This window comes from Orcinus orca, chromosome 1 (assembly GCF_937001465.1).
Source record: "Orcinus orca chromosome 1, mOrcOrc1.1, whole genome shotgun sequence".
Lineage (NCBI taxonomy): Eukaryota > Metazoa > Chordata > Mammalia > Artiodactyla > Delphinidae > Orcinus > Orcinus orca.
The window spans coordinates 124,887,235-124,903,758 of NC_064559.1; the positions used below are offsets into that span (position 1 = coordinate 124,887,235).

Below are 16,524 nucleotides of genomic sequence, written 5' to 3' on the forward strand. Positions count from 1 at the left end.
TGTATCGTTAGTACAGTGGGTCTCAACTGATGGCAGTCTCCTCTCTGAGGTCATTTGGCAATGTCTGGACACATTTTTGGTTGTCAAAGCTTGAGAAGTGATACTGGCATCTAGTGGGTAGAGGCTGGGGATGCTGCTAAACATTCTAAATGCACAGCACAGTCCCCCACAACAAACACTTATCTGGTTCAAACTGTCAATAGTGCTGAAGTGGAGAAACGCTGGGCACCTAATACAGTGCCTGGTGTAGTATAGGTGCTTGATACATGCTTTACAAGAGATTTTGAAATATCTACCGCTGGTATATTTTTACTTTTTCCTCATTATTTCTCTCTTCCATTTAGCTGTAATATAGAATCCAAACTTATTATTTTTTGAATAGAATTTGATCATCCTATTTTTATTTAAAATTATCATTTGGGTTCACTTGATTTTCAAATTGCTCTCTCTCTATATATAAATATATATTTATTTCCTGGCTCAGTGACCATTCATAATTGAGAGTATACTTAACCCTGATTTGAAGCTCCAAAAATGCAGGGAATTCCCTGACAGTCCAGTGGTTAAGACTCTGTGCTCTCACTGCTGAGGGCCCAGGTTCAATACCTGATTGGGGAACTAAGATCCCACAAGCCGTGTGGTGCAGCTCAAAAGAAAACAAAACCAAACAAAATGCAGGGCTTAAATTAGGGCCTCATATCCAATCCTTTTCTAAAGGTTTCGGGTGGAGAGAAAATTTAACAAGTATAAGTGAAGAATTGGGGAAATATATATCTATATATCTGTATGTGTGTATAGGTACATTCGTGTATACACATATATGTATATATGTATGTCTGTATTTTTGTGTGTGCATATATAAAATTTTAGTTTTATATATAAAAATATAAATTTATGTGTATATACATGCATATGTAAAACTAATTTTTTTTTACTTGGAAAGCTTCGGGTAGGTCGCTGGGGGATAACTCTCTAACTTTCATCTACTTATCTCTCAGCTGATGGGTTAGAATTTCCATAAGTGCTACCACCCCCATCTCTAGAAGGTATTACCTTCCCGAATGGGAATTAAGCTCCTAGAAATGCTGATTCAGTTTGGTGAGAAACAGGCAGGAGAGAAAGAGAAATATCCTTCCTGGTGCCTCCTGGGCTCTTAGGCGGGGTCTGATGGATGAGTTAGTACCTCTCTCAGTTTCTGAGAGATGGTGAGCAGGCATCATGTGCCAATTTAGATAAGCAAAGTACATGAAAAAGGATTTGTAATGCTATCCATTATTGGAATCTTTCTTCTCCTTGCTTATTTGCTGGAGAAAAAGAGGGTTATTTTCAAGAGCTCCCTAGGTGAAAGCAGGTAGCTTTCATTTCATGCACTGTTCTAGCAATCATTTTCCTTAATCATCATGAGATAATATCCCCAATCCAATTCCAACATGCAAGTTATTGTCTTAGAAGAAGGACAGCACATTAACGCTGCATGCGCCAAGAAAGGGTTATTTCAGAAGGCAATTTTTCTGCTGCTAAGGGTCCATTTATCTCTTTCAGTTTTTGGTGGTGTTAACAAGGATTAACAACCTGACGGGGTTTGCTATTAGGCGCCAAACAAACGAGAAATCAGGAGAAAAAAATTCAAAAGTTTATGCCCTACCTTACAGTACTTCACTTGTTAGCGATTATAACAACATTTAATATGCACTGCGTATTTACACCGTACCAGGCACTGGCCTAATTAGTCCTCACAACACCCCCCAGGAGTACTGTTATTAGTTCCTTTCAACAGGTGAGCAAACTGGGCACCTAGAAAGACAACTGGTCCAGAGGCTTACAGGTAGCCTGTGACAGGATGGAATTTGAAATCAAGTCTCCGCCAAGAGAGCCTGAGCTCTGAACTCCCTGCTGATTAGCCACGATGGGAACAAAACTTTAAAAAATGGATTCTTATGAACTTACAAACAACATTCATTTGCTCAACAGTACAAAAGGATTTTTTTTTTATTTTCTGTGATAATAAAGTGAAGATTGAAATGCTAGCTGGGGTCTACCACAATGTAACAGTGCTGACTCATTACCTGTAAAGCTAATATTTCTCTCCTGGTCTTCATTGGAGTGATTTTGTTGTGCAGAGAACTTCTCTGCTTAGTGGTCTAGTCAGTACGACCAGGATTAAAGTCCAGGCTTTGTCATTTTTCTCTTTGGCTGCTTGAGTCTGGTTTTTGGTAGGAGTTCTTAGAATAGTCTTTTTCAAAGAGTCTGAGGTTTTCCAACCTAGTGCTACTTTATAGAGAGATTTTCTTTGCTTGGACACAAGATTATTGTTCAAAATAATGGAAGCTTTAGGTCTTAAATATAAAGCTGGTTATACAATTTGATTACAACTCCACAATTTGAATGTAACCACCAATGCTATGTTTGAAATTAAATTTATGACTGGCTTTAGCTATATACTTTGAAAGGACTGATGAATTAATACTTATGTCTTGGTAACTCAAGCTCTCTTATTAAAAGCCAGGACTACATAGAGAGGGCGCCAAATGGCCACTTCTCTGGGATGGCCTGAGTCAGCAGTTCTTAGACCCAGGCTGTGCCACTATTGATGTACCTCTGAGACCAGTTGATGGACGTGCTAGGACCACCTCTCCAAGCCCACCTCAGGCTAGACAAAGAAGGACCCAGTTTCTTTTTTGGGACTTACAGGCTCTCAGATATGTTTGCCTCCAACAGGGTGTTGAATTCAACGTGGAGTTGTAAGCAGTTGTAATCCCTGACTCTTGCCTTGGGCCAGAGATTCTTTCTTTTCTTCCCCACTGAATCTTGGGAGAACAGGAGGTGGCTGGTGGTTTACCTATGTTTCGTGAGGGTTTTTTTTTGGTGGGGGGAGGTCCACTTTTTTTCCCCAGCTCTACCCATGGAAACAGAAAGTAAGCTCATATCAAAGCTAACTCACTTGGCATAATTATTGACCCCCTCCAAGCTTCAGTTTTCTCATTTAAGGAATAATATTCACAAAGGGTTGTTTTGAGGAGGTAAATGAGATAATGTTTGTAAGTCTCTAGCACAGGGCTTGACATAGAGGAATTCCTAAATAATGATTAGTTACTCCTTTACTCTTCCTCAGTTTTCTAGGGAGAGGAGGGCCCTCTCTGACAACTCCAGTGAAAGAGAAAACCTACCAGGTCCATTTTTGGATTTGATCTTCAACCTTGAAAGCAATGATTTTAGAGCAAGCATGGTGCTAATATAGCGTCAGAAACACACCTGTCACCTAGAGGGGTGGGATGGGGAGGATGGGAGCGAGACTCAGGAGGGAGGAGATGTGGGGATATATGTGTATGCATCACTGATTCACTTTGTTATAAAGCAGAAACTGGCACACCATTGTGGAGCAATTATACTCCAATAAAGAGGTTAAAAAAAAAGATAATAAACATGTATAACACCCCCCCAAAAATAAAATAAAATAAAATGTGCTCCACTCCAAAAAAAAAAAAAGAAACACACCTGTCCTTGAAAATACCGTTCTAGACAGAACAGAAAAAGCAGTGCTCCAGCATTATTAGAATTTTCATAACATTTATGGGGATAGTGTCTATTTAATAAATGCAATTTAATAAACAATGTCTATTTAATTAAAGAAAGAATATGCTAGTTTGCTTTGACAACCCACTGATTTCTCCCCAAATCCATTTCTCCTGTTCTTTTTAGTAACAGAACTCCCTGAGTTTTATGTGTCTCCCTGCTGCCCTCCTACAGACTACGTTTCCCAGTCTTATTTGCATTGAAATGATGTCATGTGACTAAATTCTGGCCAATAGCGTATTAGCAAGCGTGACCTCTGCAATTTTCAGGTCATATCCTTAAACTAGAGCTCTTTGCCCTCCATTTATCTTCCCCTTCCTAAGCTGAAATGCAGATGTGGTGATGGTCAGCCGCCTTTAACCTTACAACCAAGGGCATCCCTTAGGGGGTAGCAAAGCAATAACACAGAAAGAAACAGGGTCTCTTGATCATCTCATGTAATGTTGCCGCTCCCCTCCCTTGAATTTCTCCCAGCTAGGATTGTTATGTGTAGGAGGAAAATGAACCTTTCTAATCCTGTTTAAGCCACTGTTCTTCTGGAGGCTTTTAAAGCAAAAAAACAGTATGTTAATTATTGTATAACCTTCTGGAGGATGAGTCTTGGTGTGACAAATTTTATGAAATTTTTTCATAATTTTTTTTGTTGATTTGCAGAATTAATCATTAGTATCTTGCATTTCAGGTAGTTCACCAGTAGCAATAGAATAATAAATCAGTCTTTGCTCCAAGTGGTTAAAGAATTTACATGTTTCTAAATGATATATCAAATCTGACATGGTTTGTGTTGACATAAGCTAGTTAATATTGAATGGCTAAAGTTTGCAATGAAAAAAGGGAGTCATTTTATTTTTTAATCATAACTCATCTAAAAAATTTGCTCTGAAATTGCAATGGATACTATTGAATACACATAGTTGATGACTTTAATCAGGTATTCTTGACTGTTGTGTGTTGATCACATGTAATGGGCAGATACATTATTACTAATGGGTCAGAGGTTATAGATATTTTATCTTTACAGATAATGTGGCCAATGGGAATGTCAAACTATATTTTCCAAATAAAATTGGGAGTATGTAATCAGGTAGAAAGTAGGCTGTTTTGTTTTATTTTTAAAGTTGGGGTCCAATAACTTTCATCAAACATTTAACAGACTTTTATTAAGCACCTACTACATGTCAGGCACATTTTTTCACCAAACTGAAATAAAAGTATATCAAAAAAGATGAAGAATGCTCCTATGCGTGGACATAGGACAAGAATTGCCTTTCAATCGGCCCTTGCCGAAGAGCATGTATAATAAGAAAGCTCTAACCCACAAGTGCAAACAATCACATGCCACGGGTAAGCCTGCCAGAGAATTAAAGGGCATTTGGCATACAGCAAACGCTGTTTGCCCCGAGTCAGATCTACTGCCTCTAACCCTGAGCACTGAAGAACAGGACAAGCAATACAGCACAGTAGCTTCAAGATAACTAGAAGCAGAGAGCTGGCCCAACAGTGGCATTGAAACAAGTGTCAGTTTGCTCTGATAATTGGGAACAGAGCAGATGTTTAGAAAAGCTGAATAATTTATAGTTACATGTGAGCAGATTTTACAGGGGTGAATCTCGTCTCCTAATATAACTGTAAATATTAACAATTATCTTTTGGGCAGACAATACTATCACGATTTGAAACTGCCTGGTAGGCATTCAAGAGAGTGATTTAATAGAAAACCAAACCCTCTCATTCAGAATAATATTTTGTAAATTAATGTATGCATTTGCCATGAAAAACAAGAATCCAAACCGGTTTTCAGAGAATAAGCTATTTTTATGTGCGAGTTACACATGTGATTTTCAAATGAACACAAATAGAAGTACACCCGGGAGGTTGGTGTGATATGGCAAATTGGTTAGTTATGGGCTTCTCAGATGTTCTGCCAGTGACCTTCAAATACTGTCGTAGCCAGGTCATGGCAAGTTAACTGCAGATATGCTTATCCATGATTTTGGAAAGCTTTTTTTTCTTAAAAAAAAATAAGCTGTAGGGGAAAACTAATTTTAGTGAATATACTACTTGTAACCATATTATGAAATGACAAAACATGTTCAGTGATGTATACAGCCAGTGACTCTCTCCATTCAGCAATAATTACTGGCTTAGTGTCTTGTAACCCTTAACATTTATCTCTGACACTATTATAGAGCAGCCACTATATTTTCTACTTTCTATCCACTTCATTATGACTTTGCGCCTAGTGTTAATTGTTCATATTTGATGCCAAGAACAGGACTCTTATTATTTGAACACCAAAAATGTAAATTCCAACCTCAGTATAACACAGAATAACCAACAAAGACCAGTTAGCCTGGGGTGGTCTAAATGAACTAAGTGACATTTGTTTTATGTCAGACAAAAGTTGCATTGCAAGGGGGTGGTGTGGAAGTTTTCTGAGCTATAAATTTAGTGTCTGGGGACTCTCCTGGGGAATGGGGAAGCCTAGGCCCTATGGCAGCACAGACCCTTTCTCTAACACAATGAGTCTCTGCTTTTGAACATGACCGCCACCTGGAAGATGGATCACTGAAACGAACTCTCCTTCCACTTTCTGGATTGTTCAGTTGTTCCTTTTTTCCTTCTCTACTCATGCCAATACAGCCAAAGATCTATGACATCCCTGTTAACTGCCTTAAACTTGTGTTTCAAGTTACCGAATATTGTATTGAATGAGATATTTAATGTAAAAGTACATTGAAAAGTTAAAGGATGTAAAGAGAGGTAAACAAATAAAAATTTGCTTTGAGGAGTTTATGATTCTTAAATCTCCTCTAGAAGAACAAAGACTTATATGTGGCAGGTTCTTAATAAATGTTCATTGAAATGAATCAAGAATAAGCAGGGTGAAGCATGATGGAAAGGGTCTGGAATCAGAAAGATCTGTGTGTGACTTACAGGTCAGTTGTTACAAGGTTCATAGCTTTCTGTGCTTTAGTGTCTGTATGTGTAAAACAAGGCTAATTAGACTTCCTTCAGAGAACTGTCATTCTCAAAATAATGCTTAGTACATAATATGTACTCTGTAAAGGATAGCTGTTGTTACTGAATTACAGTCGGGTGAGGAGAGGGCTCTCAGAGGTTATTCTAATCTACCTTTCAGCTTACCATTGTGGTGGGGGAGTGTTTATTCTAGGTAACCATTTAATCCTTATTTCTACTAACATATAAACGAGATTGGCAGGTATGAGCAAGAGAGAATGCTGGAAGGCAGGGATAAGGAAATAAAAGAGCATATGAAGAAGGGGGAAAGTGAGAAAGTAAAATGATGAGGTGGTGAAACATGCTATCAACAATTGCCTCAAAAACCAGGGGCACGATAGCCACGTAACTTTGCCCTTGACTCAAGATAGTTGGGTGTTTATTCTTTATTTTTTTAAAAATTTCAAGATATTCCTTTGTAGTTTACTAACATTCAAATCAATGTCTGATCTTCATCTGGTCTCCTTAAATATGTGGTATTTTCAAGTCCATTCATCCATCCATCATTCATTCATTTATTAAGCTATGTAGTCATAGATATTCCTACTATGTGCTAGGAATTGTATCTTTTTGTGGGGGGAGATAAATTTTCCCCCTTTCCTTATGCTGGAAATTTGGTTAACTTAGCTCTTTTTGTTAAATTAAAAAAGCTCCTGAATTAAAAATAATCAGAATATCTGGGAAATTAAAAATAACCACAGATGAACTCTTACAAATCTGGTAAACCAGTTAGTCAAATACTGGCAGTGAAAAACATGCTTGGAATGATTTTGACTCAGATAATTGCCTCAGAATAATTTCTTGTGTGTTTCTAGGCAACAGCAAATTTAAGAAGAAACAAATGGTGGGGTTTTTTTCTCCCTTTTTGCCTTTTCCCCCTTTATCTTCTCTTATGTTGTCACAGAAGAGCAGCTTGTCTATCTCCGTGCAATGTGATGTTAGATGTGGCTGGTTGGGTCAGAGCAGGAAGACAGAAATATTTAGCCTGTGATATTTTCCATGCAGCATGTGCCACTGTGTTTGATGAGACATTATTTTCACTAAGGTACAATTGGTTTGTACAGGTAGATAAGAACATTAGGTAGTGGTTAAACTTGGATAGAAATAATAATGAGCTAAACTTTGATAAACCATAACCAGCGACAAAGTCATTTAACCTTTATATTTCTATAGCAGTACTTTGGGTTCCTTTTTGAAATTGAATCTTGCCTGCTATCTTTTGAGTTAACTGAGTAGTTTATTGCTCTACGTGCTGTTGAGCAGAGTGCATTTTCTAGTTGTCCATCTCCACCTGTGGAGGGATTTCCCTTAAGTGATGTGAGTCAGCTATAGCTGCTATAACAGCCCACTATCCAACTTTTCTCATGACATTCAATCACATAGAAATCCAAGCTTCACATGCACCTTCCCCTGAGTACGATACGTGGAAGGCAGTTTCTGCCTATTTGGAGACGAATGAAAGTGCATTAAAGAAAGGCAGATGGTCAGAAGGGTACTTTGGAATATTAAATGTTACTAGGGAACATTTAATCAGAAGTAGATAATCCTTCTCAAAGGGAATGCAGTATATTTGCATCATTCTCCTTGGCAGTTAACCTTTTGCATTTTAAGCTTATGACATTTCTTTCAGGCACTCTGTGTACTCCAATTGAAGTCAGAGGTCTTTGGACACAGTACAAAAAGTAGCAAGTATGTGGAAGGGAGCTTGATGCAAGGCAGTTTGGCAGAGGGAGTCATGGAGAACTGCAGGGTAGCTAGATAGCAAAGAGGAACCTAGCAAGTGAATGACATAGTTCCCTTGGACACTTCTTAGGGTGCTTGGGGTGTCTTTTGAGGGTAGGTATTGGATGGAGAAAAGCAGCAGAAGTGATAGAACAGGATTTCTAATTCAGCCTATAAATCTGTGCGCATGGATATTTGGATTGAGAAGTCAGTGTTGGATTTGCACCTGTGCCTACAATCAGGAAGTAAAGAGTTCAGTGGTCACACTAAGAGCAGGGCTCATTTGGGAGGCAAATTGAAACTCTAATTTGAGCAAAGTGATTCAGAAGATGTTCAATAGAGTTTTCCCCCTGGGAATGTTTTCTCCTAAGGTATTAATCAGGGCACAAGTCAAAGTGCTCACTAATATTGTTCCAGAGCTAACGTGTGACTCAGAAACAAGAACTATGGAAACCCACTTAGTTTCTGAAATGTTGCCTCTCTTTGAAAGGAAAAATGAGAGGATAAATATGAAGACATACTTTACTTAAAGGTTATGTGTGAGTCAGGGAAACTCTGAGTGCTTTTAATATGATAAAGAGTCACATGAATGTCTCTATAAAATGATGCATATAAAAGTGAAATGATAGCATGGATTGGAAATTAAAAATGCTGTAGAGCATAGCTTTTGTAGGATTTAACTTTTGTAAAATTTTGCTATGGATCCAAGACACAATTTATTTTTATGATTAGGAGTTTTAATTCTATTTTAAATTCTGGCTCTTAATTTTTTAGCTGTATGACATGGGGCAAATTAGCCTCTATAAATGTCAGTTTTCTCACCTGTTAAATGTTATCTCCCTCATAAGATGGTTGTGAGAATTCACGAAATAATATATATGAAGTGCTTAGTACAGTGCCTGAGGGTCTACAACAAATGCTCTGTAAAAATTAACTGATATTATTAACATTTTAGTCTTCAAACCATAAAGAAAATCCATCAATTATTTTCCATATGGAAAGAATCTTAGTTGGGGGATAACCTAAGATTACTCAAAGAAAAAGATTCTTTGTACTAGCATAAAGAAATGAGAGTTCTTAGCCAAAAGATGAAAATCTCCAGATAAAGCTCTAGGCAGTGTCCTTCTTTTAATTATTTTTGACTCCTTATAAGAAATAGTATCTAATGTTTTCTGAACACCTACCATGTGTCAGGCACTCATGAAGTTGTTTCACTCATCCCAGTCCCGTGAAGTGGCTTATGATGGTCCACTATTACAGACAAGGAAGTTGAGGCCCAAAGAGATGAAAGAACATGGCTAGGCTTATGAACTGTGGTCGGCAGAACAGAGATTTGAATGACAAAGACCATGCTTTTTCAGTTCATCTCATGAAACCGTGGAAGTAAAAGGAATGCAAACTTCATGGGCAGTCTGGCCTTGCTACAGACTCTGAGGTAATAGCAACATTTCTATTCTGATGTGCCTATTAAAATCTTATCCTGTAGCTGAGAGGCCTGGCAGATGGCAAATGTTACCCTTGAGCAGGCACCTAAGTAGGGTGATAAATCACATTCAGGGATTGGGATACTTTCTCTGCTTAGGGAAGGAGGATGGCTCTGCCTACTTCAACCTCATCCGTTGGCTTGGTTGCCATTCAGAGCTTACGGGAAAATGCACTGTATTTAGCTGGTAATAAAAGCTTCTTAAGCACTGTGGGTAGTTGTTTCTGAAAAAGAATGAATTTTAAAACATGTACCTGATTATTTAGCAGCTTTAGAAATATCTGAGGAAAAAATGTTCAGTTATCAGGTAAAGCTGCTTTGGCAACGTGATTTCTATAATGCTAGGCAGTAGTGGAGGCTGCTTAATACTGACAATGCACTGTTATTTTTTGTCTCCGTATGTTGCTTTAGAATGTTCTGTTCCCTGCACATTTTTAATGAGATAAATATGCCTTTATGGGTCATGATGGTGCAAATTCTTTACTAGCTCTTTGCAAATACATCTTTTTAGGACTACTCCTTAAACCATGCAGTTTGCTGTTAGGTGTCAGGTATTTTACTACTTCCAGAGCATTGACACCTATAGCTCTCTATTTACAGCTGGAGAGCACTGAATTTGACTCACTTTGAGACCCAAATCTATCCTTTACTGGCTCTGTGATCTTAGTGAAGTCCCTTATCCTCTTTGAGCGTATTTCTTCATCTATGAAATGGAGGTGTTGATGCTTTCTTTCTAGGGTTGCTGTGAGTAATCAATGACTTAATGGAAGTGCAACTGCTTTGTAAATTGCACAAGGCCATTTAAAAATGAACCATTACTGTTATTATTATTTATATTTGGGGATTAAAATCGTTTGGTGTTAATAAAGGAGCACTGATGGGTTAATGACATCCTAAAGATCTAAAATAAAGTCGCAGTGAGATGCCAGAAATTGGGTAATGAATAGACATTTAATTGATAGTTTAACAAAGACATTAGTTGGACGTGGAAGAAGATCCTGATTGTGGTAAAGGCTGTTTGGAGAAAGCAGAACCAAGGGACAGAACATGCTTCAAAGACTTCTTACAAGATAATGAATTTTCAGTCCACAGAGGTTGCTGTGTGCCATTATTTTATAGGCAGCATTGGATAGTCAGATTAAGTAGTCTCTGATCTGCCACTTCCTAACAGTGTGAATTCTTTAATCTCTCTGCAAAAAGTGAAGATCATAACACCTGCCTTATAGGGTAATGGAGATTCAGTGGGATGATATAGGCAAAGCGCCTGGTGCATAATATGGCTCAGCAAATAGGTTTCCTCCTCTTCCTTGTTTTTGTTCTTCTCTCTTCCTCCCTTTGTCCCTTCCTTCCTTCCTCCCTCCCTCCCTCCCTCTTTTTCTCTCTCTTTTGTCACATAGGAGCCCTAACTAGGCAAGCCACTACCAAAACTCCTAGAAGCTTATGTGATTCTCAGAGCATTCAGGCAAGGCCTGAAAGCAATCAGTATAGTCCTAGTAAATGCTCTTGGATTACTCAGAAAGCAGCCCAAACTCGTTAATGGACTTTGAGTATATGTAACTACTTCATTTATCATCAGATGCAGAGAAAGTTGTAGGTGTTCAGTATGTGGAAAGACTCCAAAGAAGGGGCTCTGAGGGGGAAGAAAGGAGGTGTCTGTGCAGGGCAAGGGTTTACAGGGATTAAATTCAGAGCTCCTTGAGAGATAAGGATTGTGTGTGGAAGGGTGAGGAAAGCAATCTTCAGCTAAATCAGACTTTGTTAGGAAGCTTTTGCTAAGGGATGCCTTACGAATAATCAAGTTTTCCAAACTGTAGAGTTGATTTATTGAGTTATTTTAAAAGTATTTACTATCTTCCATTCAGCAGCAGTACATATCTTTGAACAAACAACTGAGGAGTTTATAAATATAAACATTTCAGTTATAAAATATAACTTTAAAAGAATGGTTAATTTAAAAACATCTAAATAAGAATGAGCAGTCAATGATTTTAGCTATTAAATATACAAGTGTATGAAATTAAGCTAGTAAAATAAAAATCAGTTGCAAAAAGAAAGTTGTTTTTTTTTTTCCATGTTGTCAATTTAAGGCCTAATGCAATCTGTTTACATAGTGTCGTGAGTATGGACAAAATGTGGTCATAGCACAGCTATTGGACATTTTTATCTTCCCGGTCTTTCCTATGGTCCTCACAAAAGATAACAAATTTGCAGTGAGTGAGGCTTTGAAAGTTACCTATGTTTCAAAGATGTGTAGGCTTTAAATTATTGTCATTATCATACCACAAAAAATTCCATCTTTTTTCCATGTGTGGGCTAGAAAATGATTCTGACATTTCTCACACCTTTTTCTTCTGTGCTATCTATACTTTGTGATAATATTAATAATCCTATCTTATATTTGAGCTTTCCAATTTTTTTCAGGTCCAGCACCTCATTTTAAGCCAAGGCAATTAAAAAACTTTACTTGCTATATCCGAAGTTGCTGAGTCTGTACTAATTGTGTTTGATGGTCAGGAAAGGACACTGAGAAGTGAAGTCAACCCCTGTGACCAATCAGAGAAGTAGAAGAGAGAAAATGTTAGTGAAGTAGTCCTACAGTGTCTTCTCTTCCAAAATGTCATGGCTGAGGCAAAGGAGAGCCTGGGAAGAGGCGTGATGGGGGGAGAGTATGCACACACTCTTATAACTGTCACCTGTCCTAAGATGAGAGAGGGGGTTGAGGCAGTGAAGAACTGCTTTTGCTCTCTTGCCAAATGCCAGGTAGGTGCTAGTAGTTTAGTACATGCATTTATTAATCTATTCAACAACTCTGAAAGATAGATATTGTTACTACCATTTTGTAGATGAGGAAATGGGCTCAGAGGGCTATGGGTAAGTCACCCATACGTATTTTATTTTATTTTTTTATTTTATTTTTTTTGCGATACGCGGGCCTCTCACTGTTGTGGCCTCTCCCGTTGCGGAGCACAGGCTCCGGACGCACAGGCTTAGCGGCCATGGCCCATGGGCCCAGCCGCTCCGCGGCATGTCGGATCTTCCTGGACCAGGGCACGAACCCGTGTCCCCTGCATTGGCAGGCGGACTCTCAACCACTGCGCCACCAGGGAAGCCCCACCCATATGTATTTTAAAAATGAGTCTCGTGTTGCTATGTTTTGGGGACCTTTACAGCAAAATTTCTGTTGTTGCTTTCTGGTGTGTTTTCTTAGTCTTAGAAATCCAAATGGAAGATCTGATTGTGCCCCTAAAAAGGAGAATGGCCTTTATACATTCAACATAGGACAAAGTCAAAATAAAGGTAGTTGTGGAGTATCTCAGAGAGGGCCATACCTGAGGATACTTTGTTCTAGAACCTGGATCTGGTGCTGGTCTTGTTGATTTTGTTTCTTCATCTCTTCCTGTTCTTTTCCACTGCTGATTCCATCTAGAAGCCATTTCTCCCTCAAGGCCTTTTTCTGATATCAGGAAACATAAATATATGTTCTTATATCAATCGAAAATTCCAAAATCTGAATGCTTTCAAATCTTATTAATTTCAATGGTGGAAATATTAAAGAGAAATTGTTTTCTCTCACTGTCTTGCCTGAATAAATCTGATAGTTTCCTACTTTGCACCCTTCTTGACCCCCTTCTAAAGCCAGGGTTTATGTATCTGAATCCTATGTATATCCTAAGGTCTAGTTCAGGTCCTCCTTCTCTATGAAGATCTCTGTCCTACCTCTGCATCTTCCCCCACCCCACCCCCAGCCTCACTTCACCCCCAGGGAACTCTCCTTCTTCAGAATCACACAGCAGTGTATGTTTACCTATACTGTATATTTACTGTATTTTTAACAGTCATGTAGGGACCTCATCATGATGATGCCTTACTATGATTTGTTGGGTTGATGGGTGTATATCTGTGTCAAAGTAACAAGCTCCTTGAAGCCATTTGCTATTCATCCCAGTGACAGTACATAGTGACCCCTCCAAAAAAAAGTAAAATCTTTTGTGGGATTAATTGGAATGGTGGGCAAAACAAGAGATTGCTATTGTATCTTAAACTAATTCAATGACAGTCTTAGGCTCTGTGGTTGACATTTATTGTTTTGCCTACCCAGTACCCCTTCTTTCTTCTGAGAGCCTCCTTGGTTCTAGATATCCTTTACGTTCAGCTCCCTACTCGTCCCAATCATATGATACATAAAATTCACCGATCTGTCTAAATATTTGTGAGTTGAATTTTTGTCAACTTTAATAAAACAAAAAAGATTTATGTTTCATCAGGTGGAAAAAAAATGCCCTCGAATTTGCATGAAATAATTACATTCCTGGACTTGAGCCTAAGAAGACAAAGCAAATGAAGAAGACCTGTAAACTTCAGGGGGCTTTAGCTAGCATCCTGTCTGTGTCTCAAGGGAAAACTGTTAGATATTATTTTCAAAGTGTTTGAGTTTCTTCTTTTCTTCCTGAAGAAAAGTACTGTCACTATATATCTATCTACCTTTGTAAATTATTTGTTCAATAACTATTCCCTGGGAATTTACTGTTTCTAAAATGGTGAGAAGAGAAGAATGGGAATTTTCCTTATTTTTTTGACACTTCTCTCTCTAACACCATGATTAGAATGAATTAGAATGAAAGCAAGTAAGAGGAATATTTGTCTTTTTTAAAAAACATGCTTGTTTTTTAAAACAGAATTAATACAACTGGAATGTAAATACCTCTGAATTTAAAATAAATTTAAATAAGGTTGATTGGGCTAGATAATTACCAAAGGAAGTTTATTTTAACTAAGGCAATTTTTTTTCAAATCATTAAAAATATTACACTGATTACAAATAAATGTTATTTGGAATTATAACTTGTAGAATAGATGAAATGTGGCCTGCTCTAGTTGAAGCAATGAGGGGGCCTGGAAGCCTACAGATGCACAGGACACAGTTTGAAAACCACTAGATTAAGTCAGTAATTATCTCAACCCAGATCATCATATTTGTGTTGGTTTTTTTCAGAGTTTCAAGAAATTTCATGTGGACAACACACCCCATAAAAGCAGTTTGTATTATTCCAGTTTGTAGCCAGATTCCTTCCCATAATGTTATCTTTTCCCTTAATTATAGCTGTTCAGTTGTTTGTAAAAATGTGTTCCCACAGACACAGTAAATATTATTAATAAAGGTCAAGATTTATTTCCTGATAATATGCCAAGAAAATCTCAATATATCAGCATTTAAGAATTTACCTTGATTTTAGTTTATTTTTATTTGATGGAATATGATGATAGCTAATGCACAGTAAAGAATATAGATGACATCCATCAAAGTACATTACAGTTGTTACAAACCACCTGCAAGGATAGTTTCAGTCAATTACATCCATATCACTGTAAGAAACACTCAGATGGGATGGTCTTATGATGCTGAGTTGTAGAGGGTGGAGAATGGCTTCTGTGACATAATTATGTTATCTTGGGGCTTCATTCTTGGTTCTTAGTCTGGTTAGGACTAAGAATAATTTTAATTTTAGCCTTATAAGCTTTGTTCATAGTTCAGGAATTGTCATTTAACTCTGGCAGAGAACTTTTTGCCTCTAAATATGAAATATATAATTTAGATGTACAATCAGAATGATATGGTATAATCACATATTGTGGTAACCACAAGACAGTTATTTTGCTTTTATGTCACAGTTTAGACTTATGCTTTAGTCTATGAGATTGAGGAATAGAATAAAATCTATTTCACAACAATGACATTCAGAATCAAAAGCCATAGTAACTAAATAAAAATATAAGTGATACGCAGGTAGTAGATCTTTTGGCAGTCTTTTAGGGAAAGGTTTTCTTGAAACACTTCTATATTCTGCACAGCAGTTACAGGAGACGTTAAGAATAAATTAGTTTTTCATACCATGATTTAAATGGACTTCCAGAAAAGTTTTCTAGGTTGAGTACTAGGCAAAAAGATCAAGAGTGGACAAGTCTCAGAATGTTTGAATGTGAGAATGCTGTTAATGGCCGTGGAAACTCCCTTTCCAGGATGTCATTGGTATGAATGTCAGGTTCCAGAGCTAAAGGATATTAGAGTGAGTTACCACAACTATTTTGAAGTGTGTGTACTGCTCACACAGAAGGAGCACTTTGTAAATATTTACATTTGTGTTGTTCAAAGTGAGTCATTGACATGTAATGAAATAATTTGCAATCGGGAGAGTGGTGAGGATAGTCACTGGAATGGAGACAAATGGATGAAGAAGAAAATAAAAAGAAAGGCTGGTAATTGCAGAAGCCAACAGAGCTTTTTTGACTTGGTGAAGATATTTTGGAATCAATTTTTAGAACACTTCTGCACATTTTTGAACCCTATTTTGGAATTGTGCCTAGTTGCTGTTGGAATAGCCAACCATTTTCTGCAGAACTTGGAAGAATGTGCTTACTGAAACAGCCATTCTCTCCTCTATGTTCCCTTTGCAGTTGATGCCTTGAATATAGTGTTCATCACAGTATAAATGTCATTATAAGTTTATGTGTCAGTTACCATTTAAGGGCACAGATCAAACTTATTTTATATTCTTCATGTCCAGCTTAGTACCTTGCACATAATAGGTACTTAATAAATGTTTATTGACTGAAGGTTTTCTACTTATCAGTTAAGACTCAGGTTAAATCCCACACCTTTAACAGAACTTTTTTTGGCCACCCCAGATTAAAGAATTACTAATGCTTACACTTATGCTTAAATTAAA

The 16,524-nt window shown here is 37.6% G+C and overlaps 1 protein-coding gene across 1 annotated transcript in view; it reads right to left on the reverse strand.

Annotated features, from left to right (window-relative positions):
- Window positions 1-16,524, reverse strand: part of PALMD (palmdelphin) — a 55,713-nt gene that overhangs the window by 12,060 nt on the left and 27,129 nt on the right. Inside the window, exon 3 of the mRNA XM_004263070.4 lies at window positions 13,129-13,253. Within this exon, the coding sequence (XP_004263118.1) occupies window positions 13,129-13,253 (125 nt within the window). The remainder of the gene's footprint in view (window positions 1-13,128; window positions 13,254-16,524) is intronic.